General features: G+C 39.5%; 1 protein-coding gene across 10 annotated transcripts; it reads left to right on the top strand.

Moving 5' to 3' along the window:
• Positions 1–210: 210 nt before the first annotated feature.
• On the top strand, positions 211–13,515 carry sap130a (Sin3A-associated protein a). 10 transcript variants are annotated; one of them, XM_047813739.1, is made up of 22 exons: positions 2,230–2,284; positions 2,342–2,371; positions 2,668–2,784; positions 3,166–3,428; positions 4,078–4,242; positions 4,341–4,458; positions 4,779–4,903; positions 5,097–5,221; positions 5,318–5,468; positions 5,566–5,656; positions 5,756–5,860; positions 6,023–6,164; positions 6,326–6,444; positions 6,677–6,961; positions 7,054–7,234; positions 7,996–8,094; positions 8,275–8,630; positions 9,041–9,298; positions 9,511–9,636; positions 10,963–11,066; positions 11,666–11,779; positions 12,185–13,515. In XM_047813739.1, exons 1-22 carry the CDS (start codon positions 2,233–2,235, stop codon positions 12,341–12,343), a joined length of 3,285 nt encoding a protein of 1,094 aa, XP_047669695.1. In that variant the 5' UTR covers positions 2,230–2,232; the 3' UTR covers positions 12,344–13,515. The 10 variants fall into 10 exon arrangements, with proteins under 10 accessions (XP_047669698.1, XP_047669700.1, XP_047669694.1 ...); XM_047813742.1 differs by lacking the exons at positions 2,230–2,284; positions 2,342–2,371 and adding an exon at positions 211–359; XM_047813744.1 differs by lacking the exons at positions 2,230–2,284; positions 2,342–2,371 and adding an exon at positions 406–729.
• The last annotated feature ends 2,024 nt before the right edge of the window (positions 13,516–15,539 follow it).

Genomic DNA, 15,539 nt, shown 5'->3' with positions numbered 1-15,539 from the left:
TAATTTTATTCTTGTCAAACTCTATATAGTCAAGCCAAAACAGAACCTTTATTATTAAAACAATAACACGATCAAATTATGAGAATATTATTACTGACGTATTATTAATATAAATAAATAATAAATATCAGCTAGGTGTCGTTCGTTTTAATTAGATTAAAAATTAGATAGTGATGATAAATAATTTGAATAACTGATGAGACTAAATATATATGCGAGGAATAATAAGTGAGACTTAGACTTTTATTACGTTAGACTTTTATTGTAAAAAGTCGTGTCCCTTTATCCATTTTCTCTCAGGTGCATTGCTGCTACTTTCAGCCCCTAGTTATGGAGCAGAACTAAATGACGGACTCACGGTATCTTTTTCCTAATAATACTTCAAGTTCTTCTAATTGTGTTGCATGATATAAAAATGCTGTGCGACATAAAACAGATCACTATTAGCTATAGCGTTTAACGACTAGCTAATTGTTACTTAGCTAACAAGCTAGTAAGTTAGCTAGCCGACGTTAGATTTCAGAGCTGTTTATATATTAGTTCTGTTTGCGACATATTGACAATAAATACACCGATCTATCTCGGTAGTTACCTTCTGTTTATGGTAGCATTATCTAGTTTAGCTTAGCATGTCAGCGTTTAGCTTGGTGTGTTATCAGATTGTGACTTGTTAGCATCGCTAGCCTACTTAAATCCGACGCTGCCTCTAAACCTAACTGTATAGTTCAGGTATTTGTTTTGCATTTTGTTGTTGTTGTTTACATGTTAAATGCCTGATATTTTATTCGCTGTTAATGTTATAAAATGTAAAACTTATTGAAGTAGACCGACGGCTAGCTCAGTGCTATTTCGAAATTAGCTAGCGAGATTATCAACTATATATTTTGTTGTTATTGCAGTTAAATTCGTCTTAATTTTCGTTTTAAAGAGCTGCTTATAAGGCTAAGCACCGATGAATTGTGTTTTTGTGTTCAAAACAAAACGTTTGGTCATTTGGTAAATTTTGCTATATATATTTTTAGGTAGGCTACAATTAGCTAACTAGCTACCTAGATAGTCTAAAGTTAGCTGCGCTTGTGTTGTGCAGTGTAATGGATCTGCGTTGTTTACTCGTACGTGTTTGGAGATCATCATCATCAGTACACAGTGTTTTCATGTATAAAAGCACCACGAAGACATCAGAGAAGTTCAGACACCTCCAGAGGAACTGTTGTGTCGCTAACGACTCATTTCCCCAGTTTGCTGAATCCGAGTCAAAGCCAAATTTGTATTTTTAGTTTGCTGTACGGTTTGGTAGATCTGGCTTTTTTGTTGGTTATGTTGTCCTCTTTGTTTTATTTTTGTGAGTTTGGACAGATGAGAACACCACAAACACACTCGGATGTAGACCAAAACAACCTAGTGGTCTCGGTCCGGTTCTGATCCGACCGTGTCGTGATTCATTTTAAAGCGATTCGACTCTGAATCGATTCACCTGCCTGAAGGAACACGCTGTAATTGTGTTTTGCAGATTTGCTGCAAGACTACGAGCTCTAACGTACTGAAAAAGGGTCACGTGATGACGTCACGTGTCCATTGGCATATTGATAATAATCATGATGGTCATTGGCATACCAAATAAGGTTACATGAAAGATTTATAAGACTCGTAGTCTAATAAAATAGAATAGGAATTTATCAGAATAGAAAATAATATTATTTCCTTAATTAATCTTGATTTTATACATTCATATATAGCTGTGAAAGGTGAGTAATCACGAAGTAAACAGTTGCTTAGTAAACAACATCAAGAAGAAAGTTTAAAAGTGAAGAATGATGCGTCAGGAGCAATGGTGCTCAGTGACTGGTCTCAACACTGATGTATCTGCACTGGAGAAGTTCAAAATGTTCAAGTTCAAAACATTCACTTGTGTTCAAAAAGTCAGTAGATTGTTGCTAGGATCTCCTTTTTTCATTAAAGAGGTTTAAAAATTAATCGAATATAGTGGCAAGTTCTCTAATTTGGTAGCACTGGATGGACTAACAGGTGTGTGTGAGAGAACCATCACTGGGACAACATTGTACAGATTCCATAATTGGTACCAGAACAGCTTCAGTTCATTTTCAGATTCAACATTGTATGGATTCCATAATGGGTACCAGAACAGTTTCAGTTCATTTTCAGATTCAACATTGTATGGATTCCATAATGGGTACCAGAACAGTTTCAGTTCATTTTCAGATTCAACATTGTATGGATTCCATAATGGGTACCAGAACAGTTTCAGTTCATTTTCAGATTCAACATTGTATGGATTCCATAATGGGTACCAGAACAGTTTCAGTTCATTTTCAGATTCAACATGCTGAATATGGAAAATCCTCTTATCCAGGTACCATATTTACCAAGAGGGAACATGCAGGTGGAGCTGAAAATAATGTAAACCACCAATCTATTAAACAGTCACACACAGGGCGTTTAATTTAATTTCTCCTGAGAGTAACCAGACGCAGTGCATTGTGGGATTTCTGAAGTGTGTTAAATATTATTAAATATTCTAACAATAGTTGGAATTCCTGAAAATTGCACTGTACAGAATTCAAAATGATTTCTGACTAACATGGATAATTGGTATTTCGATTGTTAGAGCTTGAAGTATTTCTCTCATTAGATATTCTCTGCTTGTAGGTTTTGGAGGTAAAATGAGTTCTCAGCAGTTTCCACGGGCACCCTTGCCTCCTACAGGAGTGGGACAAGGCCCAGCACCTGCTGGCAACAGCACCCTCATTCCTGGAGGCCAACCAGGTAGTGGCTTGTTTCCAGTTTGTTCCAGCAATAGTATCATATATTTTGATTTGCTGTCAATGAACAGTTTAGTACATGTTATTTACATGCTTATTGTGCTATCCGGCACATTAACCCTTATGCGTTTGACTTTGTGTATAGTTAATTGATTTGAACTTGCTTGTAACTTGTTCTAGGAAAATAACGTGTCATACCTCAGTCATTTTTTTTTTCAAAGAAGATATTATTTAATGAATCTTTTTCTGTGGCTAAATGCTAAAGCTCAAATTATGCCATATCCATTCTGTTTTTTTTTTTTTTTTGTTACACCATTTAGTTGCATATGATTTGTTATGATTAACAAATTTGACTGTAATAAACTGCATTGTCTACTTCCTGTAGGTGGAGAAGAAGGCACCAGAGATGCAGACCACCCTCAGGACCCTCTGCCTAGTGGCAGATTGTCTGGAGCAGCTTTGCAGTTTCGTGATGATAAACAGGAGACAGTAGTGGTTAGGCCCTATCCTCAAGTGCAGACTTTGAGCCAAACTCCAGCTTTGGCGCAACACATGTCTATCCAGCCGAGTGCCACAGTCACTGTAGCTGCACCACCAGCTCAGTTGGCCCCTGGCCAGCAGCCTCCCTTTACTGATGGAGCAATCAAGGTACCAGTATTGCATGTTAAATAGGCTGTTCTTTGTTCATTAACCAGTTTTCATAAGAACCAAAATGGAGAAGAAAGAATGTTGTCAGAATGGAGTAATGAAAAAAGCACACCAATGCCTTCTTTCCACCAGAAAGAACTGGGTGCTGGTTCAGGGCTGGTGCTGGTTCAAAGTTGGTTCCACTGGCGAGCCTACTAAGAACCGGTTTGCTTTTCCATGAGCAATCACAGACAGCAATCACAGAGCCAAGTCTTACCAGCAACATCAGCAACGTTAGTGCAGAAGCGGCAAACACAACATCGGATGTTGCTTTACTGTTAATGCTCATGGCTTTGCGAACCTACATTGTCATCTATACACTGCAAATCCTGATTTAAAATGATTTAAAAATGGCACTCATGACATTCTCTATTGTCTTGTTGGTCACAGTAACCTCGCCCCCAGCCCCTGACACAAGCGGTTCTTAAGTCTAGACCAGCAATGTTTGGGTGCTACTTAAGAACCACTTTTCCTGAACCAGCACTCAAACTGCCTTGAGGAAAAGGGGCACAATTTTGAATGTTATCTAAGCTTGATGATATATATATATATATTTTTTTTTTTAGCCAATTTCTGTGTGAATTGTAATTCAGGCTGATTTTCCCTATAGGCTGGCCTAAAACCTGGTATGCCCAGTCGACTTATTGCACCAGCTCCAGCTACTAGTCAAGGGCACCTTCCCGGCCCAGCAAAGGTCCCTGGTCATATTACTGTTACTCTAGAAAGCAGTATGGCTCCAGCCTCCATCCCTGTGGCAACCATCAGCGGTCAGCAGGTACGCCCAATACATTGGCATTTTAGGAATATTTCTACTTGCTCACTGTCCTTAAAGTGGAGATGGTACATGAACGTTTCTGTTATCCTTTCTTGCAGGGACAGGGTAATGTGCACCACTTGACCGCTGTGCAGATTATTAGAGGCAACACACCTGCACTGCAGATCAGCTCTCCTACTGCTTCCCCTCACACTTTCACCTCCCACCTGCCCAGAGGTCAGCTTAAATATACATCACAAAATGTACTGTGTATGTCAGTGTTTACATGTACAACATATGAAAAATGGGGGCAAAAAACAGATTTAGGATAGTAATAAAGCGATTAGTTCAGTTTAGATTAGTGTCCTGTAGTGAGGTAAACTTTATTCATTTAAAATATTTCATTAAGTAAAACTATTTAAGTATACTTTATTGACTTTTATTAAGATAATCGACATAACTTCTTTTTTGTTCGCCATAATGTTAACCTGAATAAGCAAACATTTTGCACGGTGTTTCATGGCAGGTGTGTTGCAATTGAAAATTTGGATTTTCAGGTGCAGCTGCTGCAGCCGTGATGTCGAGCACTAAAGGCCCTACTGTACTGAGACCTGCGTGTGGAGCAAATGCAGCGCCTGGTCAACCTGCAGCTGTACAGCACATCAACCACCAGTCCATTTCGGTACACTTCCTGCTCCAATATCCTACTAAGAGCAGCACACTCAGTTTCCACTGTTAAATATTTGTCTGCTTTATTCCTACTGTTTGTTTTCCTACTCTCTATCGTTTTTGGTTTATCGAACAAGTTGCTTGGGTTGTTTGTTATATTTAATGCAATATAAGCATTGTAATTTTACAAATGCACATTTTTACAGTCTCGACCTGTAGCCACCACCTCCACCGCTGTGCTGCCTACTGTGGTTGCCCCCATTTCAACAGCCAGAACCCAGTCTCCTGTTATCAGCCCTCCAGTTACACACACTGCAGAAATAATGTATGGGTTTGTTACTATCTCAAACTATCCTGCTTTCAAAACTACTTGCATTGGGTAATTTATTTGTCATAACATTGTAATAAGATACTGTTGCTTATGCAGGCGTGCAGGGCTTACAATCCATCCTGTTCCTCCTCCTGCCACCATCAGTATCCAGAGGCCTCCAACGCCAAGAGAAACTGCACGCATCACACTGCCTTCCCATCCAGCTATGGGAGCTCAAAAAGCCCAGCCTGCACACACCATGACACAGGTAATGCTCAAATACAACAAATTAGTGAATGTGATCACAACCAGCCATGTATTTTGGAATACAAAAATACCATATATGATTAGATTCTTGTTTTCAGAAGTCTATTTTCAGCACTGTGGCTCCAGTTGCTGCAGCAACGGTTGCCCCGATCCTAGCTACCAATACAGTGCCATCAACTGCCACCACAGGTATACCTTTTTTTTTTGTCCATTTACTAACAGGATTCACTTATCATATGTGTGCGAGTCTGTGAGAAACTGATTCTGAATCCATCCTATGTTCCAAAGGTTCTGCACCTCATACCCAGATGAGCAGCAGTACAATAGTCACTATGACGATGACTTCCCACTCTTCACATGCAACGGCTGTAACAAGCTCTACAATTCCTGTTGGTAAGCACAAGCACTTAACAGTTTATCAGCTTCATTACTTTTTATTGCTTTTTGAACATCCAACTAGTCGAAGTTCCCACTTTGTTTGGTTCTTATATCTGTTACATCATTGTCCTGTTTGTGCTTTCTTCTAACAAGTTTCTGACCTGTCTTTTGGTGCAGCTAAAGTCGTTCCTCAACCGATTGCCCACACTTCCCCTCGGATCCAACCTGAATATTCCGGGGAAAGAACAAACCTGATCTCCATCTCTGGCCACCGCTCGTCCCCAAACCCTGTCACTATGGAGGCCCGCAGTGACAATAGGTAACACCTGGTCTTTAACATAAAGTTTTTAAAGTGCTGATTGATTAATTATTTGAAGACTTAAATTGATCTGTCTCAGACAACCTGTTTACTACAGATATACACATGCTGATATCTGTCTCTCTTTCTCTCTCTCTCTCTCTGTGTGTGTTTGCATGTAGACCCACTGTGCCTGTCCAGTTTCAGTACTTTTTACCCACGAACCCACCATACGCCTATCCACTCACTCATACCTATACACCAATCACTAGCTCTGTTTCCACCATCCGACCCTATCCAGGTAAACACAGTAACTCTCAGAACATTGTTTGCAAAATAAGGCTATATGTAAGCCACTGTTGCTGTCGCATACGGCTATAGTTTATAAAGTATATAAAGTTGTTTAAGGTTTTACATGCTCTAGTTTTTAGCTTTCTGAATTGGAATTAATATTTTACCCAAATAGAGTTTTACTAAAAACACTTCTTTACAGACATTTTGATTGATTTATTGATTGTATCTCTTTTATCCAGTCACAGCACAGGCTCCAAGCTCGGCAATTCCTGCTCAAGCTGGTGTGGGTGTGGCCACCACTGTGCATTTAAATCCCATGCAGCTAATGGCTGTGGATCGCATCGGCCTGCAGTCAGCTCAGATCAGTACTCAAAATATCCAGGCAGCTTCCATGACTCCACAGGGTATTCAACCTGCACCAATTGGAGTACAAGGTCTGCATGCCACAGCACCAATCAGTACGCAGGGGATTCAGCAGGCACCAGTCACCACACAACAGCCACAGGCAGAGTCAAAACAATCAAGTAATGTATAAATAAACAAACAATTTTTTCAGAATTTTCAGACGTTTTGGTTTTAAACTGTTGAAATGACTTTTGAAAATTGCATTTCTCAGCAGGTGTAGTTCTGGCTGAGAGCACTGCATTTGTGACCAACCCAATTGGCAGTACATTCAGCCCTACACAGCCTGTCACCACTATAGTTCAGACTCACCCCCAGGGGACAAGCACAGGTGCCCCCACGCAAGTCTCTTCACCCAGACCCAGCATCCTCCGCAAGAAACCTGTGAATGAGGGGTAAGCGAGCTGTTATTAAATCAGTAAGATTTACTGAGCATAAATTATGCTCCTTCAATCATCACTTTCAATTTCAGCTTGAGCTGGGTTCATTTTGGTCTTATAGACACATGGTATGCTTTACAAAGTAGTGCGATGTCTAAAGGTTTCCACGACTTCCTCCCGTTTTGTAGCTAGTGTAAGCTTTTCCCTCACAAATCACATGGTAAGCGTGATGCTTTTCAAATGAACCACTTGAGCAGGCTCTATTGAGTCTGAGCAGTCTAGCAAGTAAAAGATAACCTTCAAAGCAGAGCTTCTACTTGAGTATTAGATCAGTCTGGGAGTCTTAGGTGGAGAAATTAAATTGTCTCTAGTCAATTAAAAATGTTCATTAGAATGTTCGGCCACCCCATGACCATTCTCTTCTGGGTTCTAATAATGGCTTTAACTGATTTTGTGAAAAGATGCATTTTATTTTCCCTGGATGTTGGGCATCGTACAAAAATTTAAAAGATTTTCTGTTGTGCCTCCTGTATCATAAATACAATCCCCAAAACCTGCACAAACACTGGTTCCTGTTTTGGTGATTGTGTATTTCATTTTGTTCTACTGAGGTGTAGTTCACTGTGGGACACACTGAGGTCCTAGCAGAGGTATAAGCAGCAGGGTGTATCCCATAGTGCCATCTTATTAACCAAAGTCCTACCAGTAACCATAAAGTTTTGGGATGTATTTCTGGGTCGGAGTGTCAGTCTGGTCTTTTTGGGGTGTATTTCCAGGGCTGTGCGTAAAACTTTGATCCAGGCGCAGTCGAGCGAGCCTAGTACTGCAAGAGTGGATAGTGGCGTGCGACTTGCTGGATCCCCACGACCAGCGGGGTAAGCTCAGGCTGACCCTTCTTTATGTAGATTAATACAAAAGGACACCTGACTGATGTTTATTCCCAGAAGTTACTGTCTTCATATTCCTGTGTGTGATGCTCTTAGAGCCCTTGCCTGGCCTTACAGATGATTCAATTAAAAGTTAACATTGAATACAATTATTTTGTTTGTGGTTAGAGTGAAGCCCAAGCCTGACATTCATGTTGCCATGACGCCTCCAGTGATGGCCACCGTGGAGGCCCTGCCAACTCATGGTGGTGAACAACAGCCCCTCTCCTCTCCAGCTCAGCACCTATCACAGGCTATTCCTGCTCTTCTTGCCCCACCCATACCTCCACCTCCCTCTCAGTCTGCAGCAGTTCTGTCTGCCCTCCCTGCAGCCATGGCCATAACGCCTCCTGTTCCTGCCTCTATGGCCAATGCTGTCTCCTCTCCCACTCAGCCAGCAGCCAGTAGCACAGCAGCGCTTAGCTCCACCCTCCCGGAGATCAAAGTAAAACAGGAGGCGGAGTCAATGGACACCTCACAGCCAGGTCAATAAATTTACCTATTTGTCCCTCGTATAGTATTTAAATATGCTCCTAATTCCTGTTTTACTTTTATGATAGTAACGAATTCATGTCAGAAAAGAGCTTTCCAGGCATTACCACCTTAGAGAATCTGTAAAATAAATCATAACGTTTAAATGTATATGTAATGCGTGTAGTATATGTTGGTATATGAATATGTAATAACGTAATGTTTAAAAACCTAGCTTAAAATATTCCTCCTCTATTTTAACCAGTTTGAGCTATTTGTTTATAGGTGTAGTATGTGGATTACTTAAAGTTTACTGATAATGTCTGGATTACTGTGTTCGCCTAGTAAATTGAACCAATATTCTCATTAAATAGAAAAGAAAGTAAAGAGAATTTGAATAATTAGTATGCTACTTGTGTTGCAGCTCTTTCCATCCCCTCGTCGACAGCCCCAGCCTCCATTTTCTCTCCTCAGGCCTCAGGCCTCACAGTGCCCCCTCAACCCGGAGATCTTCTTCTGCCTGGTGCATCGCCACGAAAGAAACCACGCAAACAGCAGCACGTTATTTCAAACGAAGAGGGAGAGATGATGGAGACCAACAGCACAGACGAAGAGAGGGCCAGCAGCAGAACTCCAGGGAGTAAAACAGAGAGACCAGAGTCACCTCCCAGGGAATATGTGGGTGAGTAGCTTCTCTGGATCAACCTATCATAAAGGCACTTTTTTTTTTTTTTTTTTTTTTTTAGAATTATGCATTTTCTTGAGCATGACCTAGTCTGTTTTTAAGAGCAAAACCTCAACCATTCTTGTAAACAAGTAAATCAGTTCTTTTTATTGCTCTATTGTTCTTAACATGTATTATGTCACTGACCTCTTGTTTAAAATGTCCTCCAGATGAAGAGGGTGTACGGTATGTGCCTGTGCGTCCCAGACCCCCAATCACGCTCCTGCGTCATTACAGAAACCCCTGGAAAGCTGCATACCATCACTTCCAGAGATACAGTGACATCCGCGTTAAAGGTTAGTGACAATGTTACTCACATATTGCCTACTCTTGTGAGTTATACATGATTTTGCTGTATGAAGTCTATAGCTTTGATATCAGTGTGAAATACCTGCACAGTAACCATATTCACAAGCTGTAGTAAACAGATTGTTTTGAGTTTGGATCCAATCTCAAACTAGAGTTACACTAAGATCCCAAAACACCCATGTGTTGAAACAGGCACCAACAGTAGCAACAGGCCTTTTTTCCATGTCTGTTTATTACTTGACCCTTGCTTTACTTTCTAAGGTTTATTGCATAAAACTATATAAACTCTGTGTGTGTACAATAAAAAGCCTCGACAAGTTAATAAACATTTCAATATTTTTTATTTTTTTTGTAAAGTAGAAGTGAAAGCCCCATTCTGCGACATATAACAAATGACTTTTGTAGCTCTTTAACAATGCTAGTCACAAAGCAGCTTTTACAGAACATAAAGAAGTATCCAACACTAGTGATCATGTGAAATGTAATAGCAACGCTAAGTGTTTGACTCTGCCATGCCACGTGCCTTATGAGCATGACTGACCGCTACAGTGTACTGTAACCATGCACACACTCGACTTTCTGTCTTGTCACAAAGTGTCCATTGTCCTTTTGAAGACCAGATGAAAATTTCAGCATATCAGGTGATTACAAAACAGTTTCTGGGAATTCACAAAACTTCTTATTACCTGCCTTTACTGACTTTTAGTCTCCGATGTCTCCTTTTCTTGTTTTGTCATGTCTGCCAACCCATTTACTAATAATCCTATAAACTATTTACTTAACTCATCTTTTCAAAAAGATGATGTAGTTTTATGCCAGCTCTGCTGTATGGGTTAGAGACTATAGCAGTGAGGAAAAGACATGAGGCAGAAATTGAGGTAGCAGAGATGAGGATGTTGAGGTTCTCTTTAGGAGTGATGAGGATGGACAGGATTAGGAACGAGCACATCAGAGGGACGGCTCAGGTTGGCTGTTTTGGGTACAAGGACAGAGAGGCTAGACTGAGATGGTTTGGACATGTACAGAGGAGGGAGATGGTTTTATTGTTAGAAGGATGTTGGAGATGGAGCTGCCAGGTAAGAGGTCAAGAGGAAGAACAACGAGGAGATATATGGATGTGTTGAAAGAGGACATGAACGTAATTGCAAGAGTAGAGGATGCCGAGGATAGAGTTAGGTGAAAACTGATGATTCGCTGTGGCGACCCCGAACGGGAAAATAGAAGAAGAATAAGATGATACAACTTTATATCATTTGTATGCTTCTAAATCTTTTTTATCTGTTGTTGCATTTGTTTCCTGCTACGTATTGCAGAGGAGAAAAAGAATTCTCTCCAAGACGTGGCCAATCAGAGAGGGGTTGCATGCCGTGCACAGGGATGGAAGGTACACTTGTGTGCGGCGCAGCTTAAGCAGCTGGTGAGTCACGTTAAACATGCTCCCATTTAGTGGTTTTAGACATCTTTAGGCACACTGTTGTTACCAGTGCATTTCTTAAACTGGCTCTAAGCAGAAAGATTAAAAGGAAAAAATAATTCCCATGTAATTTTTACTAAAACAGGTATCTGGTTTCTTAAATATAATTCATAGTATGTTTTAAGCAGATAAAACAAATTTCAGTCAAATCCCTCAATTCGGCAGGTTCATCTTTTAATGGTCGATATGACCAGTACAATACAGATGCTCAGTAGAACCTTGAGGAGCAGGGATTAGTGTGTGTAAAAAAAAAAAAAGATAAAGCTTTAAATCCCAGTTTACAACCAGAATGACAAAAGCGCAATAAACACAGAACACGTAACTGAACTAAGTACACATTAAACAGTGTACAAGTGTTTTTAATTGCTTTAAGAAATAATATAATGATTGTGAAGCAGACTATGAGATAAGTAGATATGGAACCCTGTGGAAATAAAGAGCTGAATAATAAAAGTACAGAGAAATGTTACCAGGTCATCTTGGCATTTCCCTTATATGTATTAGGCTGGTATTTATTTATATACATCCTTGTGTTACTATAGACAAGCCTAGAGCATGACGTGTACAGCCGCCTCATTACGCTCCAGGAAGGACTCATCCCAAAGAAGAGAGCAGGAGCTGATGATGACCTGCATCGTATCAACGAGCTCATCCAGGTCAGTACAAGAAATGAAAGCATCGTTAAACCACTATCCACTGTTTCATTAACAGTCTGGATCTTGTTCCATATCAGCCAAAAGGATGTGAATCACATGAAGCGAACAGTTTTAGACTTGAGCCAAAAAGCTAAGACAACGCTCGATGAAACTGCTCCGTGCACTCGATTCATTTCCTCGCCATCTCTAGTAAAGATGCTGTTTCAGTGCCATCGTCTCCAACTTTATGAACAGCAGCTTCGTATGTGGCAGAGGAGACACTCTTCATTCTTTCAGTGTCAGTAACTGTTATGCAAAAGCGGAGACTTGTGGGTGGGAAATGGGTAATTGCATCTGACTCAGTTTGTGTTCGCTGGTTGATCCACAGGTGTTCATGATATGCGATTTATAATTGTGTGTGTCTAGGGTAACATGCAGCGCTGTAAGCTCGTGATGGATCAGGTGACTGAGGCAAGAGACACCATGATGAAAGTTCTGGACCATAAAGACAGAGTCCTCAAGTTACTCAACAAAAACGGCACAGTCAAGAAGAGCTCCAAGTTAAAGCGCAAAGATCGGACCTAGAAAAAACGGGAGCAGATTTTCTCCATCATCTCTGTCTTTTTATCTGTTTATGCACCTGTAAGGTCAAATGAAAAAATCTCGGTTCAGTGTTTGGACCATGTCATGGTTTTTCAGGTTGCTGTGCACAATCACACATATGATCTAAATATATGTTCTACCATCTACATTAGACTGAGCAGAGAAAGCAGGTTGTAAGCTCTCTGTATCCCTGGACCCTGTGTCAGTCCCAACCACTTAAACTCCACAGGAACTGCTGCTTATTGAGGATTTGTGTCTCCTTAGTTCAAGATTAAACAGCCCACTTACTCCAACTAACATTTTTCTTTCATTTTCCCAAAAAGGAAATTCTTAGTTTAGTGTTTTAAAATGAACATTAAGTTGCCTTAAGTTTAAGTTTTCTCTTCATAGATTGTCATCGTTGTAGTATTGGTCATAGAGAGCCTAAGAAATCCGCACATGCATAATTTCTCTGTCATGTCATGAAGTGAAAATCATGACTCCGAGAGAGACTACGTACCTCTTCATTTTAATTTCTAAGCCGACTGAAGGAAAGTGTGTACAGGTGTAAAACATGGTATGCAGCACACACACACACTAGAGCACAGTGTGTATACAATCCAAGTTTCAGTGCCTTCTATCATGAGTGTAACGGTGGAATTTGTCTTGTTTGCATTCAACACACTCGAGGAAGCATTTATAGATCAGTTATGAAAAAAAGACCCCAAATTTCCCCAGTATATTTCAGCCTCACTCTCCCTCATTCGTTAGCATTTCGTTCTGTATTTTGTTTATCATCGAGTTAGTGGATGCGCTAAAGAGATCCGCAGTGCTGAAGACCAGTTGAGGATGGCACATTGAGGACGAGTATGTACTTGAAAGAAACAGTATAATTGTGTATTAAGAATGTGTGGATCATTTTACATTTTCAACCTCAGAAAAAGATAGTTGTATAAAAGCGATTGACTTGCTGTTTACTGTAAGTCTGTTTTTGTGTTTGATAAAACTGTTTTTGTGCCCTTTTAATGTGGCTCTTCTTTTACAGATATAAAGTACATGTTGTGGCTATTTCTTAGTTAAATAAATAATTTGGACTCTTTTGTACATTTTGTTTTTCTCTTTTGTTATCTGTATACTATGTGCTATTGCAGTAAAAGAAACTATGTACAATTCTAGCTGTGTCATGTTTTTCATTTTTTGGTAAACTTTAATGATTAATTTATAAGCTTTAATGATATCATTAACTTTTCCAGAATGTCTGTGTACAGGTAGACCTGTGTCATTTTTTTTAAATTCTCATCATATAATGGCCATGAAAAATGGCTATTTATGAGTCCTTCTGTTATCTTAACCTGTAGGGTAGATCAAGTTAACTCTGATTTTAGCCTTATAGCTGTACTGACTTCTCTACGGAGATGTAGCATAGCCAGGAGGAGGAGGTACAGATATGAATGTGTCATTTTAATAGCCTTAAATTATAATTATTAGAGAACATCAAGCAAGATTAATTTGCCACGGATCTTTAAGATTATATGAGTCAGAGTTTTTGGGTACCTGAATATCACACTTGCGTCTACAATGTGTTTGTAGGCTGTAGAATTCCTTCACTGGAACTAATGAACACAAACCTGTTCCAGTTCCCTGTTCATAAGTCAGGCTCATTTTGCGAAGGTTGGCTTGAAAGAATGTGTGTGTCCTGCACAGAGCTCTGACCTCAGCCCCACTGCACACCTTTGGGATGAACTGGAACACTGACTGCACTCCAGGCCTCATCACCTTACATCAGAGCCTGATCACACTAATCCTTTTGTGGCTAAATGAACATGAGTCCCACACCAGTGCCCCAAAATCTAATGGAAAGCCTTCCCAAAAAACAGCAAAAAGTGAGATGAACTCTAGAATGGGATGTTGCAAGCTTTCATCCATATAGTGTATATTCTTAGCCATGTGACTGCAGTATGAAACATATATATATATATATATAAGTTTAATTTGTGGATACTTTCCAGTATAAATATAAAAATCTGTATCCTCTCACACCATTCATACAGCTTTTCAGTGCAATAGGTTAATGTGTTGGGTTTAAAGCTGTTTTGACTTTGGCACAAGGACAAAATCAGACATTACAATCCAGTACAACTCAAGTCCTTACACTGGCTTCCAGTTACATTTAGAATAGATTTTAAAGTATTGTTATTCGTTTATAAATCACTTCATGGCTTTGGACCAAAATACATTACAGATATGCTAATTGAATATAAACCAAGCAGACTACTCAGATCATTAGGATCAGGTCAGTTAGAGATACCAAGGGTTCACTCAAAACAAGGTGCATCAGCATTTAGTTATTATGCCACCTATAGCTGGAATCAGCTTCCAGAAGAGATCCGATGTGCTTCAACAGTAGACACTTTAAAATCAAGATTAAAAACACATCTGTTTAACTCTGCATTTACTGAATGAGCGCTGTGCTGCTTCACACTGACTGCACTTTTTATCCAAATCACTTTTACTCCTGTTTTATTCTTTTTAACACATTTTAAACTGTTTTTAGTAAAATCACATTTATTTTCTTTAATTGTTCTTTGTTTTTATCATTATTTTAATGTGTTTCTTATTTTTCATATATATATATATATATATATATATATATATATATATATATATATATATATATATATATATATATATATTCTCTCTTATAAATTGTTTTCTAATTTCTATGTAAAGCACTTTGAATGACCTCTGTGTATGAAATGTGCTATACAAATAAACCTTGCCTTGCCTATTTTAGTTTGCTGCCATTTTGGTAATACTCTAAAATTTATGTAAAGAAAACAAAGTCAAAATGCCATAATGGCTGCTGTTTGGAGGGAACTCAACATATCCTCATTGGGACTACAAAAAACGTGAGGGTCAGAGTACAGGTAGTTACAGTTATTTATTTTATTTGGCTTTCAAGCTTTGTATTATAAGGAAGTAATTTAACACTATAACTATAGTTATCAGACTACAGGACAGTTAATTTATCACACACTGGCTTCACTTTCTCTTTTCTCAGACACACAGGGTCCATTCTGGTGGTGGTGAACCCGTACCAGCTGCTGTCCATCTACACTCCAGAGCAGGTGCAGCTGTACAGGTGCGTCTATGTGAACTTTCCCCTCACATGCTGCAGTTACCAAGACCATTGCTGCAT

Source organism: Tachysurus fulvidraco, chromosome 5 (genome assembly GCF_022655615.1).
Source record: "Tachysurus fulvidraco isolate hzauxx_2018 chromosome 5, HZAU_PFXX_2.0, whole genome shotgun sequence".
Lineage (NCBI taxonomy): Eukaryota > Metazoa > Chordata > Actinopteri > Siluriformes > Bagridae > Tachysurus > Tachysurus fulvidraco.
This window is presented reverse-complemented; position numbering and strand designations above follow the sequence as displayed.